This window comes from Rutidosis leptorrhynchoides, chromosome 2 (assembly GCF_046630445.1).
Source record: "Rutidosis leptorrhynchoides isolate AG116_Rl617_1_P2 chromosome 2, CSIRO_AGI_Rlap_v1, whole genome shotgun sequence".
Classification (NCBI taxonomy): Eukaryota; Viridiplantae; Streptophyta; class Magnoliopsida; order Asterales; family Asteraceae; genus Rutidosis; species Rutidosis leptorrhynchoides.
In genome coordinates this window covers 21500659-21520091 of record NC_092334.1, presented here as the reverse complement: position 1 = coordinate 21520091, position 19433 = coordinate 21500659, and the positions used below count along the sequence as shown (strand labels likewise).

The following is a 19433-nucleotide window of genomic DNA, read 5'->3' as shown; positions in this document are numbered from 1 at the left end:
TTCGTTGAAGGAGAACTCTATAGATATGGCTTAGCTAGATGTCATTCTTTTTTTCATTTGGTTATGATAGTCACATGGTGACTTGATGGTTGTTTTTGTATAATAAATGACACCCATATTAAATCATTCGAGGAGTGTCAAAACATTCCACTGTTGCCAAGTACTTATTACAAGCAAATCCACCAATAGTGTAACTGTAAGTTTTTAAGTTTAAGTTTAAGTATGCATTACTTGATTCTAGGCACTCCACACTTACAATTTGATGAAACTGTAACCACCAAAGACGAAATATATGATAGACAAGTAGAGAAATGGTAGTTAGCTGAGTTGTTATTTTCGTCATCTATCAAGGCCGTTGGGGACTGATGTGGACGAGGTGATTGGGAGACAAACGCTCTCCACAATGGAACGATAAGAGTCGTGAATATGCTCACAAGAAGAAACAGAATGCAATATTTTATTAAATTGAAAGATATCCATCGTAGGCTACATGACTTTATTATATATACTAAAGCAAATATGACTTGAAAAGGAAACAAAATCATAAAAGAAAGGAAACCATAACTTATTAAAATATGTAATATTAAATAAACAATTAGATTGGAATCACAACTGTAATCCCAATATAGCTCTTCTTTCCTTGTCTAACTTGGTTCCACGTCAGTCTCATCCACTTGAAAAGAACTCGTCCCCGAGTTATCTGGATACAAAGGAACCGTATCATCATGGTAACGAGTTAGATCCGCCACATTAAAGGTAGAGGAGATGTTCAAAGATGAAGGCAAATCAACCAAATAAGCATTATCATTTATCTTATGAATTATTTGATATGGTCCATACTTCTTAGGTTGCAACTTACTGTAGGTACCAATGGGAAAACGTTCCTTGCGAAGGAAAACCATGACTTGATCACCCACCTCAAAAATATTAACGCGTCGATGCTTATCCGCGGCAGACTTGTATCGCTGATTTGTTTGTTCCAACTTCTCGCGCACCTTAACTTGAATTGCTAGTGAATCATCCGCGAGTTTAACCGCATCAGAATTAGAATCAATGACAGTAGGCAGGTTGATCAAGTCGACTACATGGCGAGGGACCTTTTGATAAACCACGGAGAATGGAGATCGGCCAATAGAACTATGAACGACACTATTAAAAGCGAACTCAGCTTGAGGCAAAGCAAGGTCCCATTGTTTCGGTCGATCTTTACAAACACAACGAAGAAGATTACCAAGGGTACGGTTCACGACCTCAGTTTGGCCATCAGTTTGAGGGTGTGCGGTACTACTATATTTAAGGGATGTATCAAAAAGACGCCATAAAGTTATCCAAAAATGACTAAGAAACCGGGTGTCACGATCGGAAACAATAGATAATGGCACGCCATGTAAACGCACCACCTCACGAAAAAATAGTCGCGCAACATGGGAAGCATCTGATGTCTTCTTACACGCAATGAAATGAACCATTTTTGAGAACCGATCAACGACAACAAAAATGGAGTCAACCCCTCGTTGCGTCTGAGGTAATCCAAGCACAAAGTCCATCGAAAGATCCTCCCATATAGCAGTAGGGATGGGAAGAGGAGTATATAAACCGGTATTTTGAGATTGACCCTTTGCAGTTTGGCACGTCGGGCAGCGGCGTACGAACTTACCCACATCTCGTTTTAACTGAGGCCAATAAAAACGTTCATCTAGTGCGGCGATTGTCTTCTCCCGGCCTAGGTGCCCACTAAGCCCATCTGCATGCAAATCACGAATCAACTTTTCCCGCAAAGAACAATGAGGAACACAAAGACGGTTTCCCTTGAAAAGATAACCATCATGTTGGGAAAAATCTTCAAAAGGAATTTTGCTCCATAGTGTGTGGAAGTTAACATCATCTTTATATAAATTACGGAAGAGTTCAAAGCCAGCAACATCGGTTGTCATGGTGACGAGTAAGGCTGCACGTCGACTAAGTGCATCAGCTACCTTATTTTGGTGTCCAGAATTATGAGAAATTGTGAATGGAAATTGTTGCAAGTAAGACACCCATCGAGCATGCATTTTATTCACAAGTTTTTGACTGTTAAGGTACTTCAACGCCTGATGATCAGTATATAATATGAATTGATCCTGCAAGAGGTAATGTTCCCAATGCTTGAGCGCCCTAAAAACCGCATAAAATTCTTGATCATACGTAGACCATTTTTGACGACCCTCGCTGAGCTTTTCACTAAAATAAGCGATAGGGCGACCCTCTTGGGATAATACTGCTCCGATCCCTAAACCACACGCATCACATTCAACCATGAAGACTTTATCAAAATCGGGTAGTGCGAGGATGGGTGCGGTACATAGTTTCTCTTTTATGGTGATAAAGCTATCAAGCTGCTCTTTCTCCCATCTGAACCTTCCCTTTTTTAAACAATCCGTTAGTGGGGCGGTGATGGCACTAAAGTTACGAATAAATCGTCGATAAAATGTAGCGAGACCGTGAAAGCTTCGAATTTCTGTAACAGTCTTTGGAATAGGCCAATCACGAATAGCCTTAAATTTCTCTTCATCCACTCGAATACCGTCACCACTGATAACAAACCCAAGGAATGCAAGTGATGATTGCATGAAACAACACTTTTTAGTGTTTATATATAACTTGTTGTCCTGCAAAACTAGTAAAACTTGTTGCAAATGTTCTATATGGTCAGTCGTGTTAGAGCTATAAATTAGAATATCATCGAAATAAACGACTACAAACTTGTCGATGAATGGCTTGAGTACTTGGTTCATGAGGCGCATAAAGGTGCTCGGCGCGTTGCTAAGACCAAAAGGCATAACAAGCCATTCGTAAAGACCTTCTTTTGTTTTGAAGGCAGTCTTCCACTCATCCCCTGGCCGAATGCGAATTTGATGGTAGCCCCTCCGCAAGTCAATTTTAGTGAAAATCGTAGCACCTGACAATCTATCAAGCATATCTTCTAAACGCGGAATAGGAAAACTATAACGTACCGTAATTTTGTTGATCGTGCGGCTGTCCATGCACATTCGCCAACTTTCGTCTTTCTTTGGCGTTAAGAGGGCGGGAACCGCGCATGGACTCATGCTTGTGCGTATAAGTCCCTTGCTAAGCAAATCCTCAACCATTTGTTGGAGAATGATACTCTCCTTAGGGTTCATCCGGTAATGTGAAAGGTTAGGTAAGCTTGCACCCGGGACGAGATCGATCGCGTGTTGTATGTCTCGCATTGGCGGAAGTTCTTCTGGGAGTTCATTCGGCGTTAAATCTGAAAATTGAGAAAGAAGTCACTGTATTGCTTCGGGTAAGCTAGAGAAATCAGTAGTAGGACTGGTAGCAAAAACCTCCTTAATAATAAGCAAGTAAAGGGCTTTAGATGCTTTAAAATCATGTGCAAATTCTGGGCCAGAGGATGCCAAAGTTAAGAAATTTTCCACCCTGGTTTGTCCATGCGTAGGTTTAAAACCCAAGGGTAGTAGAGTAATCAGCTTACCATCCTTTCTAAAACGATAAGTATTATTTCTCCCATCATGTATTGCACCCCTATCATATTGCCAAGGTCTACCAAAAAGAAGATGACAAGCATTCATATCAACGATGTCGCACAATACTTCATCTTCATAATACTTGCCAATCGATAAAGGTACTCGACACCGTTCAGTAACCTTTATTCCCGGACCGTCTGTAATCTATACAATGCTATACGGTTCGGGGTGTTTTTCAATGGTTAACTTCAACTTAGTCGCTAACTCACGTGAAATAATATTCTCACAACTTCCACTATCAATAATGATATCAAAAATGTGATTATGGATTGTGCATCTTGTTCGAAACAGAAGGTTGCGTTGAGTTTCTACTTGCTTGGGGGGTGAGAAGAACCTTGCGCACAACCAAGGTAGAAGTATGCTCGTCCTCACCATCGGGGTTACACAAACCATCGTTATAATCCTCATACTCGTCCTCTGGCTCTTCCTCGTATTGGGTATAGTTGATGGGTCGACGTTGTGGACAATTGTTGGACTTATGCCCTGGTTGGTTGCATCGGTAACACTTTTCCCTGGTCAATCGACTATAAGCATTACTAATGGGTTTCTTCCCTGCTTCCTTATTACTCACCTCCTGTTGCTGTTGTGGTGCAACTTCAGGTTGTTGAGTAGTATTAGATTTGGCAGGCGCTCGGGATGTTGATGCGTATTGATAATTGCCAAAGTTTCCACGGGTGGTCATTGTCTCGGCCCTTCGTGCAAGGTTGCACGCTTCTGTTAACGACATGATTACTTGACACCCAATTTTTTCTCGAATAGCTGGTCTTAACCCATACAGTTAACGTGATATCTGTTGACCCTCTGTTTCCATAAGATTGTTCCTGGAAGCCAACCTTAAGAAATCCGCAGTATACTCGGCCACCGTTTTTTGACCTTGTCGTAGTGCTTGATATTGTTCAAATAAGAATTGCTCATAGTCTGGAGGTAGGAATCGCGACATTAACATCCTTTTCATCTTTGCCCAATATCTCGTTGGTTCCTTTCCCGATCGATGATGTTGATTTTGGGTTTGTTCCCACCAAGATGAAGCTCCTCCCTTTAATCGATATGCTACGAGTTTAACCTGCTTGTTTTACTCTATACCAGCAAACTCAAAAAACCGTTCTACTTCTGCGATCCAGTCCAAGAACTCTTCGATGCCAAGATTTCCATTAAAAGATGGAAGATCAACCTTTAAACGAAAATCTTCTTGTCTGTTTTGGTTCCGTATCGGATGACGATCACGGTGATTGTATTCTTGGAAGTCATCCTCACACAAAGAATCGTTTTCATCATGCCATTGATGCCGTTGGGGATATTGATTACGCTGTTGACGAGTGCGCGGTGGATATACGGGTGGTGGTCAGAAATTCTGTGTGTTTTTTTGACGAGGCGGTGGTGATGGTAGGTACTGGTATTCAGTTTCAGGTCGGGATCGGTTGCCGAGGAAAACACCATCGGTTTCGTCCCTATCCCTTCGTCGATTTTGATCTAGACTGAGGTCCTTGATCATCGATTCCGTGCGTTTAACCCTAGTGGTAAGGGTTTGAACAGCGGCTGTTAATCCTTCGATTACCTTGACTAGTCCAGGGTGATCGCTACCTTTTCCTTCACCGTTTGTCATCGTAACAGGAGAAACCTGGCTCTGATACCAACTGATGTGGACGAGGTGATTGGGAGACAAACGCTCTCCACAATGGAACGATAAGAGTCGTGAATATGCTCACAAGAAGAAACAGAATGCAATATTTTATTAAATTGAAAGATATCCATCGTAGGCTACATGACTTTATTATATATACTAAAGCAAATATGACTTGAAAAGGAAACAAAATCATAAAAGAAAGAAAACCATAACTTATTAAAATACGTAATATTAAATAAACAATTAGATTGGAATCACAACTGTAATCCCAATATAGCTCTTCTTTCCTTGTCTAACTTGGTTCCACGTCAGGGACCGAGGGAAATATGTGGCATGCGGTGAATGTGGATGATAAAGTTTTGCAACAAATGGTGGATCATCAAGTTCTTAAAGACGCGTTCAGCCAAATCAATTACCCTTAAAACTACAGTAATTGATTGAAGTTGATGAGTTTTTTTAAGATCTTGCAACATATATATGTGTATCATCAATTTGAAGGTGTCCTATGGATTTGTTTAATATTTTAGAGGTGTTTGATTTATTATGTTGCATCGTTTAATTTCTTAGGCAAAGAACATTTTAAATCATTATTATGTTGTATCGATAGAATTAATTTATGTTTTATTATATATACCTCATGTTTAGATTGATTAAATCCATCACTACAACTCATTAATGTATGTATATAGTATAGTTATCTAAAACTGAGATGAATATATTGCCATAAAAAATCGGTGCAAGACATCATAATATAATATTTTGAGTAATTACATAATTACTTTATTGTTTTAGGGCCTGATATGAGGAGTAAAAACGCGACTTTTTAGCCGATATCAGTTGCAATCGCGACTCTCTGTTGTGCTAACCAAGTTGAAAGATTTGTTCCATGTTTCGGTTTTACTATAAATAGGACCATTGTAATCTGTAACCCTAAGCATGAAAAATTAATAAAAATATTCTCTAGTTGATCGTGGACTAAACAATCACACCGATTTCATATGACCACATAATATCTCGTGTCATTTACTTTTCTTGAATTATTATTGTTCATTTGTTGTTTGTGGGATCACAATCCTTTGATTGGTGATCATTGTTTGGGTCTATAAATTCCCAACAATGGTGACGGTGGTGGTGATTGGTGTGGTGATGACGATGGGTGAGAAAGTGGTGGTGATTGGTGTGGTGATGACGATGGACAGGGAAGTGGTGGTGATGATGATGGACGGGAAAGTGGTGTTGATTTGTGTGGTGGTGGCGATGGACGGGAAAATGGTAGTGATTGGTGTGGTGTTAGTGATTAAGACTCACTAGCAGCACCTAACTCTTCGACAAAGTAAGTAGAAGAAACCACCCACTAGTCACTCACTCCCTCTGTTATCGTAGGCTCCAATGTCATATGATGTCTGTGAGATTTCTTAACACCAACATGATTCATGAAGTCAAATAGGTGAAAAGAAATATAGAAATCAGTCTTACCAAGGGAATGTGTCTATTATTACCAAACAAAGTACTAACCAAGTCTAAGATCCACACAACCTTCTGAAATGGTTTTGCCTTCTTCAGCCGCATCCAGTACACTACCCTCAGAATTCATCATCTTCTTTCTCGGCATAAGGGGTGTGTTTGGTGCTGGTATATCTCCAAAATTCGGTATTTATAAACTTAAGAATTGTAGTAAAATAATATAAAATATAAAATACAAAGCGTAAAGTAATTCATACCTTAAACGCCCAAATGAATCCAGTCAATGTGTATGCCATTTCCTTAACGATCACCTGCTATGTCCGAATTTCAACTTCGTCTTCCTTTTTAAAAGAGATTTTTATCACATTGTAAGTAAAATCTCATATACGAGAACCCCATGGATACTGGCGCAAACCATTTAAATCCTCGATCATATGTAGATAAGCATCATCAAACTCGCAATACATCTGCTTACCTATAAACGCGGTCTATACAATCACGATAATAGCCAACCTGACGCGATCCTCATCAGTGATCACTCACGCCGTATCCTCAAAACGGTCATTGATATCATCGACGGTCAATTTTTAATCGCCTTCACGTTTGGAAAAACACCGAACTCTAATAGGAGGCTTGGTCTTACTAACCTTCTTAGGAGTGTAATGGTTCATGTCGGTAATGACAGCAAATCTAAAACCCGTCATAAACCAGAACTCCCGTCTCCCATCTACGCTTCTTCTGAAGCATCACGTGTACATAGCTCAGGTCATTGTCTAGACACCGGACATCTAACCATGGCCCAAAAATCATCCGTTAAAATATAGCTCGTTGTGTTTTAGTCAACTGAATTGTTATGCTTCTGATTGAGGCCAAACTATTCTTCAGGGTAAGAGAAGCCGGTAAATATTCAATACCCTAAAAATAAAGCAAAAAGAAGATAAATCAAACATCAAACCAACAAATAAACTGTACATGCAACGATGTGTGTATCATGGTGCATGGTGCGTGTTGCGTAAACATCATGGTGGTATCGAGAAAAAAACCAGCTTTTCTTAATTTTTATTCAATCTAACAACAAATCTAAGGATAAAAAACAAGAAAAGCAAATAAACAATACTTACAATACATATATATTACATACACCCACGCAATTTCACCAAAAACAAGGTATACATATACGCACACAAAGTGTTCGAAGAAATGTCTATAAAAATAATGAATTACAAACTTAGAGAAATGGTTTTACCTGATTGTGAGCCATTGTAGAAGATGTTCAGTTATCCAATTTTTTTATTAGCAACTTGTATACCTCGGATTTCAAGGGTTGTCGTTCAAAAAATGCGAAAGTGATTTTTGGTGTGTGTTTGCGTGTTAACAGGGGTAAAGGGTATAATTAGTGTTATATGTTTAATTTTTACTACAATCGAGGGGGTAACAAGTAAAAAAAGTGATGATCCGAACGTATTTTGGATAATCGGCGTTAGGTGCATGTTTTGATAGTTTTTGTTGCGTGTGAGTTATAAAACTGAAATTAGTTTCTTAGTAAATGGGATATATATATATATATATATATATATATATATATATATATATATATATATATAATATTATGTTAGCTTAAAATATATTTATATGTCTCATGTACAATATAATTTCAATTATTTTTCCCATTTTTGAATTGCAACAAACACTTATTATTACTTGAAAAGTTAGCTTTTGTATTTGAATAAAAAGTTACTTGGAGATGCTTTTAGTAATTTTTTTTTTAGTATTATATCTTCTTCTAGAATAAAAAGTTAGGCTTTTGCATTTGGATGCTGTGACGATCGCTCCAAATTCATATGGACGAACACGTCATTCATCGATTTCATTGCGAGGTATTTGACCTCTATATGATACATTTTGTAAACATTGTATTCTTTTGAAAAGGCACACCATAAATGAATATTTAAAACAAAGGTTTTAGACATTTGATGATCTCTACATATAGACAATCACCGTAATATAATGGTTTACAATAGTACTTCCGTTGACAATGCGGTCAAAATAAGATAGATGGTGATGAATTGGTGAATGCAACGTTTTCTTGAATAAAGCATGTATGACTCCATGCACATAGCTTGTCTAACATATAAGCAAACAGCGGAAGACATCTAGGGAACCTGAGAATAAACATGCTAACAAGTGTCAACACAAAGTTGGTGATTTCATAGTTTTAATGTTTCACATAATCTGTATATAAAGGTGGATCACAAGATTTCAGTTGTTTCATCCAAAAACGTTTATCAAGATATTCTACAAGATTGAGCACCCTGGTAACTAAGCTTTAACGTCTATAATAAGTACCCCTGTTTTAACATACATGCAACCAACATGTACAATACACGCAAACCAACGTGTACTAAATTCAAATAGCATACGTCTGTTTTATAGTTCAGGCTAGGGTTTCTATACCTGGAACAGACGGGGATGTCAAGCCCTATGGATCCATATACTACTACTCGCACCCACCAGTTCTTATAACTAGCAGTTACTAGTTACCAAAGCTAAGGGATTTTCGGTTCAAACTCAGTGTAGAATTTAGTATGTACTTGTATCCATTGCGTTTAAAATAAAGTGCATGTATTCTCAGCCCAAAAATATAGATTGCAAAAGCAATTAAAAAGGGAGCAAATGAAACTCACCTTAACAGCATATAAAGTCATTCACCAAAATGTGACTGGAACTCGGATTACCAAATAACCGTATATCTCAACCTAGAGAACATATGTTGGTCAATAAATGTCTATCAAGCTAGGTCAGGTCATAGTGTATCATAATCCTAATGCTCGAGATCGACATACAAAAGTTATCCAAAGTCGTTTCAAAAAGTCAATTTTGACAGTTGTTTAACAAAACGAGACGTGCCTTATATAAGGATTCATTTACTCGGCTGGTAATATTCAAAAATCCAATTTATCAATCTTACAAACAAGTTGTTTAAATATCAATTGCAGATTCAAAAGCAATTTCAATTAATGTCAATCATAATTCAGTTGATCATATCTTTTAATTCGTTCACCGAAATTAAGCGATTTCTAAATGAAAAGTTATTAATTTTTCGACAGCTTTCCAAAAACATGTATATCATATACCTTTTATCAGTAATATATGTATTTAATTCATGATTCATCATAAACTGTCTAATGACGAAATTTAGCATACAAGCATGCATAAACATATATACTCGAGCACTAGACATGGATACGTTATTAATATATAAAAGATAAGATATAAATGCTCACGTATCAATCTTGAGATTCAATATTGCAGGAAAGTACGTAGACACAACAGAGATGATAAACACTAGGTTTGACTTGCGAACAATACCCATGAACATTACCCATAACCTCCATAGCTATAACCCATAGTTTCCTTAGCTTTATCTCGTTTGAAAACCAGTTTTGAAAGTGACACGCTCATGGCCTCGTCGTAGTATTTTATGCGTAATATTAATAATATTACTAATACTACTAATAATAATTAGATTAATAATAATATTAATCTTAATAATAATAATAATAATAATAATAATAATAATAATAATAATAATAATAATAATAATAATAATAATAATAATAATAATAATAATAATAATAATATAAATAATAATAATATGAATACAGAGGGAGTAAAATATCGAGAGGTGTGTGTGCTGAAATGAAATCGCTCGAATTTATAGATGTGGCCTGCCATCAGACCCCATGCGATCGCATGGTTTCTGTGTGTAATGGCCATGCGATTGCATGGCCTAGGATTCCAGCTCATTTCGTTTAACTTCTTGTTTGTCGACATAATTTTATATAATATATTTAATTTATATAATTATTTATATATTATATTATATTTACGTGCATAGTTAACTTGTAACTTTTGTTCCAATAAGTCGTACGTCGTCACTCGACTTATGTCCCGGTTCCGGTTTTTCGAACGTCCTTTCGTACACTTAGAAAACTAGTACTTTTAGTTACGCGACGTGTATCTTTATCAAAAATTAAACTTAATCATTGATAAACTATGTCATTCGAAGTGTAGCTTTAATCAATTAAGTGTTTTGGTTATTTGCTTCTATAAATCATCGTCTCGTAGTATATACATATACATATATACATTTCCATTTTGAAATAGTGGTTTACTGTAGCAAAGTTTTTTTTTTAGCGTAGCAAATAGTGATTTTCGAAAACACTGTAGCTTTTCGGGTACTGTAGCAATTCGAAAATACTGTAGCAAATTAGTGTTTTACTGGTTCATCTTAAACGTTTTAGTTAACTTATCTAAATATCAATCGAATCAATAATCGAATGTTACTATAATTTACTAAATAACTTGAAATCATATATATATTGTTCGTGAATCTTCGAGAACAGTCAAAGAATATTTAATTACATGAATATAGTTCCAAAACTTGAGACTCAACATTACAGACTTTGCTTATCGTGTCGAAAACATTAAATCATTTAAAGATAAAGTTTAAATTTGGTCAGAAATTTCCGGATCGTCACAGTACCTATCACTTTCTATATCACGGGGATAAAAAGTGGAGGTTGTACGCCCACAACTCTATATCCCATATTTATGTCTGTTAGGTGTACATGTATAACTCTAATGTACCTTATGTACATACATCATCTTATGTTTTATTATTATCATCTTTTAACATTAACTTGATGTACAAAGGGTGCTTTAGTAATAAATATTTGTATTAATTTCTTGATTTGGTTAAATGAATATGGTATTCCCTTCACTATATGTGTTTCAATACTTACAATCAAAGTGATTATTTATATCTATACATTGATGTTACAGTTTCACATTTTGTTCAATAGTAATAGGATGACATTATATATGAACAATTGAACGTTCAATAATAACTGCATTCATTCATATTGGTTCCAATACTAATGATTTTAGTATTTTTGATTCCTAAAGATAGACTAAATGATGATTGTATTTTATCTATGCATATATTGCTATTCTGCACTTTTCAATTTATATGCAGAAACAAAGAATGAACATATTCTATTTACTTTTCTTAATGTACGTGTAATGACTAAAACAAAGTTTATGTTATCTAACTCTTGATTATGTGTTTTGTGTAAAAAATCATACTTAAGGAATTTACCCACTAAAATACTTGTGACACTCTCTTTATAAAAGCGTTAATTGGTATATCATTTTAAGAATCAAGATTGTTTGCGGAAGAGTTCTCGTGCAATGCACGGACTCTTAAATCTAAGTATATATTTATATATATCAAGTACAATAAATTTCAATTATTTTTCACATTTTTTTAATTTCAACAAACACTTATTTACTTGCACCTTAGTTGATACCCACTACTTTGATCACTAAAATATCACCTTATTCCCTTCACCTAACATATACACGAAGCCATTTCTTATCAATAATTGTTTAATTTACTCGGTATTAATTTTTAGATCGATTCAAATGATGATCGAAATTAATTTTTCCAAATGTAAAGTATCTTCAATTAAACATCAATTTACAGGTGGTTATTTTATTACAATGAAAATTAAAAAGTTTAGTTGTAAAAGCTAAGCTTGAAAAATGCATTATAAACGTCATGATTTATTTTTATTTTTTGTTGGCGATATATCTATAATTCATAAAAATATGAAGATCTAGAAGTAGTACAACTTACTCAAACTCGATAGTTTGATTGAAAGATCCAACGATTTTGTCAAAACAAATATATGATCTACACCATATTTCACAAACAAATTAAAATACATTGACTAATACACCAACAAAGATCATAATCATTCATTCTTTTTGGTATGTCGTTACTAATTACGGGAGTACTTATAAGAGGAAGTACAATTGTCCACCAAATTTTGGTTGTTGCAAGGGGATAGTACGTACCGTTTTTTGTACGTCTTTAGAGCTAGCTAGCTAGTTGGTGTCTTACATTACTTTATGTCATCTTGTTTAATTATCCGTATTTAAGTAGTCAAAGGGACGTGGTGTTGCATGGGTTGTGAATCGTCCCAAATAGTCCATATCAAATGGTATAATGAGTTTATTATTATAATGACATATACATATGGGCATTAATCTATTATTATACTGAAAAATAAAAAGTCACATGCTCTAGAAAAGACAAGACACGTCATATGTCAAGTACCCAATTAGTGACAAGTGTAGTTAAGTTAGATACTTAAAATATTTGACCATCATGCAAATTATTCAATGATGATTTGTTTATTGCACTTTATCATTAAAAAATAATAATCCATTCATCCTCATTTTATTGATAAAAAATAGGTAATTTAAAAAATATCATAAGTATACTGTATTTTTAATTTTAACTTTAAAAGATTACTTATTATTTTTTACTTACTTATTTGTCTTAATATAAGTTTATAAGAAAAGAAGACTATTAATTTAAGATATTTAAAAAAATATTAAACTATTATATAAAGACTAATGGAGTAGATAGCAATAGAAATGGCTATTCTATATGTGTCTACATCCATGGCATGCACGTACTATACTGTTTCTCCACCATTTTATCGTATTATTTTGACAAATATTGTATGTGTTGAGAAGTGATCTCTTCTATGTGATACCACTAATTATATAAATATTTTGACAAAGTACCATTAAATGTATATAGAGAGCGTTCATCTCCCGTAGTTGTATAACCCGCCCCCAACTACTGCCCTGGAGGAAACTCGGATCAATCCGAGGGCATGACCGATAAAACCTCTCTCCCCGCTGCCCCACACGAAGCGCAAGGCGACCTGAGTGACCTCTCATTAAGAGAGACATGACACTACCGGTTGAGCTACAACTCAATGTTAATACTCTACTGTTTTATAGCATGTGATCATATATACAATTTGAGTTCAAATCCTAAATTCGTCATTGTGAACGTGAAATGACATATATTGATAAGCGTTAAAATTGTCATTGAGTCAATTTTCAAGGCCTTAGGTAAAAATGATTAAATCAAAGAGAAAAAAAGTTCTTTAAAAGATGACATTGCAAAAAAGTACTTAGAAAATGATTATCAAAGAGAAAAAAAGTTCTTTAAAAGATGACATTGCAAAAAAGTACTTAGAAAATGATTGCATATAAATTTCAAAAGTCCCCATAGGTTAATTTACTAGACGCTCGCCGGAGTAAATGAGGACGCCGAAGTCTTGATCATTTATCTTTTGAAAGGTCAATGTGTTGTTGGTAATCAGAAGTAATTACTGGTTAGAGTCATTGCTTGGAAACGGAATCTTTGACTGAAATACCTTCCGGTGGCAAAACTCCGTTTGCCGACTGGACTGTCAATGCAGATAGATTAGGTGATGAAGGATTCTTCCTGTAAACAGTGATGAATTTATAAGTTTATTCACACCATCATAATTAATAATGATATAGTTCATTAGATTCAAATAAATTTATACTCAAATTTTATGTGAATTGATACATTATGAATCAACTATGTCAAATACCTTTTCGCCTTAATTAATTATCTTTCATGATAGATATATAATACTCCGTATTACACATATATTAGCGTACCATTTGGTAATTACGAGTAGTTCTTTTCCTGTGAAATAATAGGTGTAGTTGCTATAGCAACAACGGATAATTGGATAATTAATGTTTTCACTATTCAGATGCATATATATTTTTCTTTAGAATATATAAAGTGTAATACGATTATTTCATAACTGTTTTCAACTATTTCATACTTATAACAACAATCGTGCTATTTTACAGTTGATATATAGTATGTAATAATATGTCCTTAAAAATTGCTAAAATAATAGAGACATAAGTATAATCCTCATGGAATGAAGTTTTAGGATCTTGCCACTAAAAAGGTATACACCTATATGTTACTTTATTCATTTAATTTCAACTCTTTTGAATAATGCATGTAATTATTATTAATTATTTACGGAGTGCTAGGTTACCAACATATATATAACTAGCTTAACACCGGTTACGATAAAATAATATCAAGCTAGATATTTACCTGGCGGGAGAAGGAAGACATGTGGTTGTTGAGATAGCGGTGGCTAGTGAAATCGGCATAAGACATAGACCTTTTCCTTGCAGGTATTGCATGGCTGAACCCATATCCTCTTCCATCAACTTCACCACTTGATTCTCTGCAACCTTCATCGTCTCATTGTTTGAAGATGGTGTCAGACCATTGTTGCTTCGTTGCACACCACTACTGCTACCACCACCACTACCACCACCAACTACTTGTACACTGTCACGACCTCCCTGAATATTGCACGAAGTTACACATTACGTTAAATTAGTTTTGCACGAGAGAAAGAAACACATCACAATTACAAGAGTCCATTTATTTAAACTTTATGAATATGCAATTCAAGGAGCTTTATGAAGCATGTACCGTGTAAATTCATTAAACAAAGAACCTCTTGATAGTTCTACCGTCTCAAAAAGTGTCTTTTTAGAAATTTGTTAGATTTAACATAAATTTAATAGAAGTTAGTTTGACATTAGGTTTCATTGACTTAATTTATGAAATAGGTATTCGAGAAACTAAGGTAAATTTAGAAGTTTAATACTGTATCTGTCCCATATTTATTATTTAGTAATTTTTTTTAATGTTTTTAATTAATTAATTATCTACTTTCATAAATAAATAAAAATAAAGGATAAAATTTATTAATACCCTAATATACATATGTAATATAAAAACATAGATAAAAAATAGGGAGTAAACTCTACATAAAAAGTAGAATGATGATATTTATAAAAATGTGTGTTTTACACAGTTGTTATGGGATGAAAGAAGTGTATTTATCTTTTTAATTGGTCATATATAAATAGTAACTTTTCTTAGACGAAACGTTATCATTTAATAACCTTAACATTTGCTTATTTAAGTTATTGATAACCATTTTGCAGTTTATAGATTTATAAACATGAAAATTATTATTATCGACTTTATTAGGCATGAAATACACATGTAAAATGGCGGTGGGGTGTAGTGATGATTGCAATACAAAATCTTTGAAACTGATGTTTATAATATAAAGAATTCTATAAATTGACATTCAACCTCGGTGGAGATATTTGCCACAAGAGGAGCAACAGCAGATGCACCTCCTAATCGACTCATGCTCAAAACCTAAATGGGATCAAGCCATACTAAAATGATTTATCCCATAATTATATGTTAGCAATGTAATTAGTTAAATAATAAATAATTAATTATTTATATATTAGAGAAATAGAGAGAGAGAGATCAACTTTGACTTGGAGCTGGAGGAACTTGACATAATCTATGATCTCATCTAGCATTGAAGCCTTGTCTGTCTGTCATTCCATATAGCCCCATACCACAATCACCATTAACATATTAAATCATTAGCAGATAATAACAAATACTTATATATCATAAATGACTCAGGTCAACACAATAAAACATTACTTTAAATTTTGACTTTTAAGACAATTTATTCATTACATTTGACTTGATCAAAAACAAGATCCATCACCATAAATATCACCAATCTCAGAAATAACAGAAAAATATTTAAAAAAAAAAATTAAAAGACATTATGCAAATAATAATGTATATTCTTGGATCAAGAATCGAAGCACCAGATAAAAATTTATTATTATTAATTTTTAAAAAGTAAATCAGATTGAAGATGGATCAAATGTAGGGTTAAAATGGTAAATAACACTCGTAACTACTTTTTTCCGGGAAATACCTAACTACTATCTTCCCGGGAGATCTGAGTATGATCCGCAACCTACCCCGGATTTTGTGCCTACCACTTTCAATTTTCAACTTTCAAAGTACACACGGAATCACATTTAGTAGCAACTAAACAACGCGTACAAGCCACGCGCTATCTTATTGGTCAATAATCATTACCCCTTGTGTGTCACGTGAGAGTGTAGTCAAAACTTCATCACTCTCCGCCGATTAACAATATCTTATCTCCGGCGATCATAAAGATAAAATATAATAAATTTTTTTACCTTATTAGCATTTGGAACGAGTTCTTGTAGCGATTTCATTCTCTCAGCAATCCTCTCTCGCCGGAGCTGCAGAATTCCGGTAAAAACATATCGAAAAAATAATTGGAATGAAAATAAAAAACAATAAAAAAGTTTGTAAAGTATTTATGAGAAATAATTGAGTTTGAATTACTCGTTCCGCGATACTATGCGGATCGGTGGCTTGTCCTCTTCTAGCCCGAACTCTTTGTCGTGGTTGTACTTGCGATCCTGTAACGCCTCCACCGGAGTCAGTAGTGCCTCCGGTGGACGGTACTGGCGGTCCTGTAACGCCTCCACCGGAGGCAGTAGTTCCTCCGGTGGACAGTGCTTGGTTCATCAAGGATGATGCAGCACTCTGAGATCCAAAGCTATGAGACTGCATCAAGATACATAAATTCATAAAATGATTACTCCGTATTATTATTTATTTTTTATTTTTTTTGTGAAAGAATGAACGAATAAATAAAGTCGATCAATCACCGTAGGATATTGGAAGTTCGGGGATTGATTGGAATGAAGAGATCCAGAAAACCCATTAAAAAGTGTTTGAATCGAATTATCTCCATCTCCATTCTATACACAATCCAATATTAATCGAGTTATTATAAGAATAAAAAATGGACTATTAATTTGATAACGAATTGAAGATGATCAATGAACATAATAATTTACATGAGATTTGAACGATGAAACATCAACCATTTCATTTTGAAAAAGCCCAAAATCACAGGCGATGTGATCTAACCCTCTAGGCAGCACCAACTGTTGTGGAAGACGTAACGATTTAGCAGCCGAATTTCCAGCTTCACCGGAACCGGTGCTGATCTGATGTTGCCGGAGTTTAGTTGCTAGGAAAGTTGACTGATCATGATCAAACTGATCAACATCCCATGGAAGAGAAGACTTATTATTGTGAGCACCACCACCACCACCACCACTAGGGCCGTTTCCGGCTGATATTTCCGGCCAAGAGACACCAGATTGGAGACCGCTAAGCATCTGATCAAGAAAATCATCATGAGATGGTGTAGGATCTAAGTTGTTGGTGCTGTTTTGGAGGTCTTGTAGTGACATTTTTTTCTGTTATTTTAGAATACACGCACAAAAACACACAGTAAACCCTAGTGTCATAATGAGGAAAAAACATTATAGTACGCATTATGATGTACTTACCTGGGGAATTGTAGAATTAAAGAGTAATTTCGAAAATGGGATTTAGAATTACGATGAAGATTAATACTAGACTAGATGTTTGTCTGGTCTCTGGAATGTTTCTCAAAGTTTTTCCTCTTCTCACTTTCATGTGTCAATAGTATTTATAAATAACTAAATTAGGCTTTGCTTATTTTTTTAAACTAAATGAAATCAAAAGTACCTTGATATAGGCTTTGCTTATTCTATCCATTCTCATGTTCCAATATTGGAGATAATCGATTAATGAATGCAAATTTAATTTTCACAATCAATAGTAAAAGAAATAGTAAAAGAAACTAATGTATACATATAAGTATTTGAAAACCTCGATCACTATGTTACTAATTAGTTTTAGAGTACTAGAGAATTGATTAGTTTATATGTAGGACATATTGTTGGGCTAAAACAATCCTACAAATGGCATTAGGGATACGGCAGCAGCTTCATCTTGATCAAATTTGTTCTTGAAAAGACACTAATCAGTGGAGGTATAAGAAAGCGGTATAGCGTATATAGCTTGTTTTCTTGGGTGGTATCAAAGGGCTCTTCGAAAAGAGACGTTACATTGTGGCTATGAAAGTTCAAATGAGGATGACTTTGGACATCTACAAGGAAGAGGTCGTGTATCCCAGAGAAGTCGGAGATGTTAATGAACGTGTCCGAGATAAGCCAAACCTATTAAACGGGTGATTGTTAGAGATAATCGGTTAATGGGTGCAAAACAAAGTATCACATCAAACTTTTTATTTTGAACATCCCCACATCAAACATCAAAAGAAACCAGTGTATGCATATAAGCACTTAAAAATCTCACTCAATCACCTAAGCATGACATACCAACAACTACACATCTAAAGCTTTAAAGGAGTTGGGTTCATCTATAAATAACATCATAGTGCTAACTATCAAACAACAAACGAACTCATCATATAACACAAGATTCGCTGAGTTCATACTCAGCTCTTAGATCTCTTTTTCACCTCATACATTTGATAATAACTCTCTCCATATTATCAGCAGTTGATTCTCTGAACTACCCTTGAAACAAGTATATCCATTAACCCATTTGATCCAGTAAATATGGATATGGATGGATGAATTGAAATTAAATGAATATAAATATGGATATGAATGAACAAAAACTAAATATATATGGATATAGTCATATAGATACAACATCATGTAGGATTGTGTAAACAGGATTAAAAGATCTAATCTTCAATATCGAGTGCGAAAAAACTCGATATTGGGTTTTATACTCAAATCACACAATTTACCTTTGATCTTAATGTATTATAAGACTTTAGAATGATTAAGATCGACCAAAACCAAAGCTAGAGAACCAGGGAATCGTATAACACGCATTCGAAACTGCTTCACTCCAAAACGTAACAGGTAATTCTGAGTCAGCCAACATGGTTCTCGCAGTCTCAATTAAGGTTCTATTCTTTCTTTCAGCTACACCATTCATCCGTGGAGTGTATGGCGAACTGAATTGTTGTTGAATACCTCTTTCATTACAGAACTCTTCCATCTTCTGATTTTTGAAT

The 19433-nt window shown here is 34.7% G+C and overlaps 1 protein-coding gene across 1 annotated transcript; it reads right to left on the bottom strand.

Moving 5' to 3' along the window:
• Nucleotides 1–6256: 6256 nt before the first annotated feature.
• LOC139887686 (bHLH transcription factor RHL1-like) lies at nucleotides 6257–17763 on the bottom strand. The gene is made up of 9 exons (XM_071870752.1): nucleotides 17362–17763; nucleotides 17170–17262; nucleotides 16841–17065; nucleotides 16669–16734; nucleotides 15928–15993; nucleotides 15737–15805; nucleotides 14672–14928; nucleotides 13938–14008; nucleotides 6257–6318 (listed from the first exon to the last, which is right to left on the bottom strand). Exons 1-9 carry the CDS (start codon nucleotides 17761–17763, stop codon nucleotides 6257–6259), a joined length of 1311 nt encoding a protein of 436 aa, XP_071726853.1.
• Nucleotides 17764–19433: the final 1670 nt, after the last annotated feature.

What these genes read in the sequence shown, in the direction of transcription:
- LOC139887686 (XM_071870752.1), bottom strand. Translation starts at nt 17,763, where the DNA reads ATGTCACTACAAGACCTCCAAAACAGCACCAACAACTTAGATCCTACA. An exon ending in TCGTTCCAAATGCTAATAAG is followed by an intron (nt 15,994 to 16,668) that starts GTAAAAAAATTT and finishes ATGGAATGACAG; the next exon opens with ACAGACAAGGCTTCAATGCT. An exon ending in CGGAGTTTTGCCACCGGAAG is followed by an intron (nt 6,319 to 13,937) that starts GTATTTCAGTCA and finishes CTCACCCATCGT; the next exon opens with CATCACCACACCAATCACCA.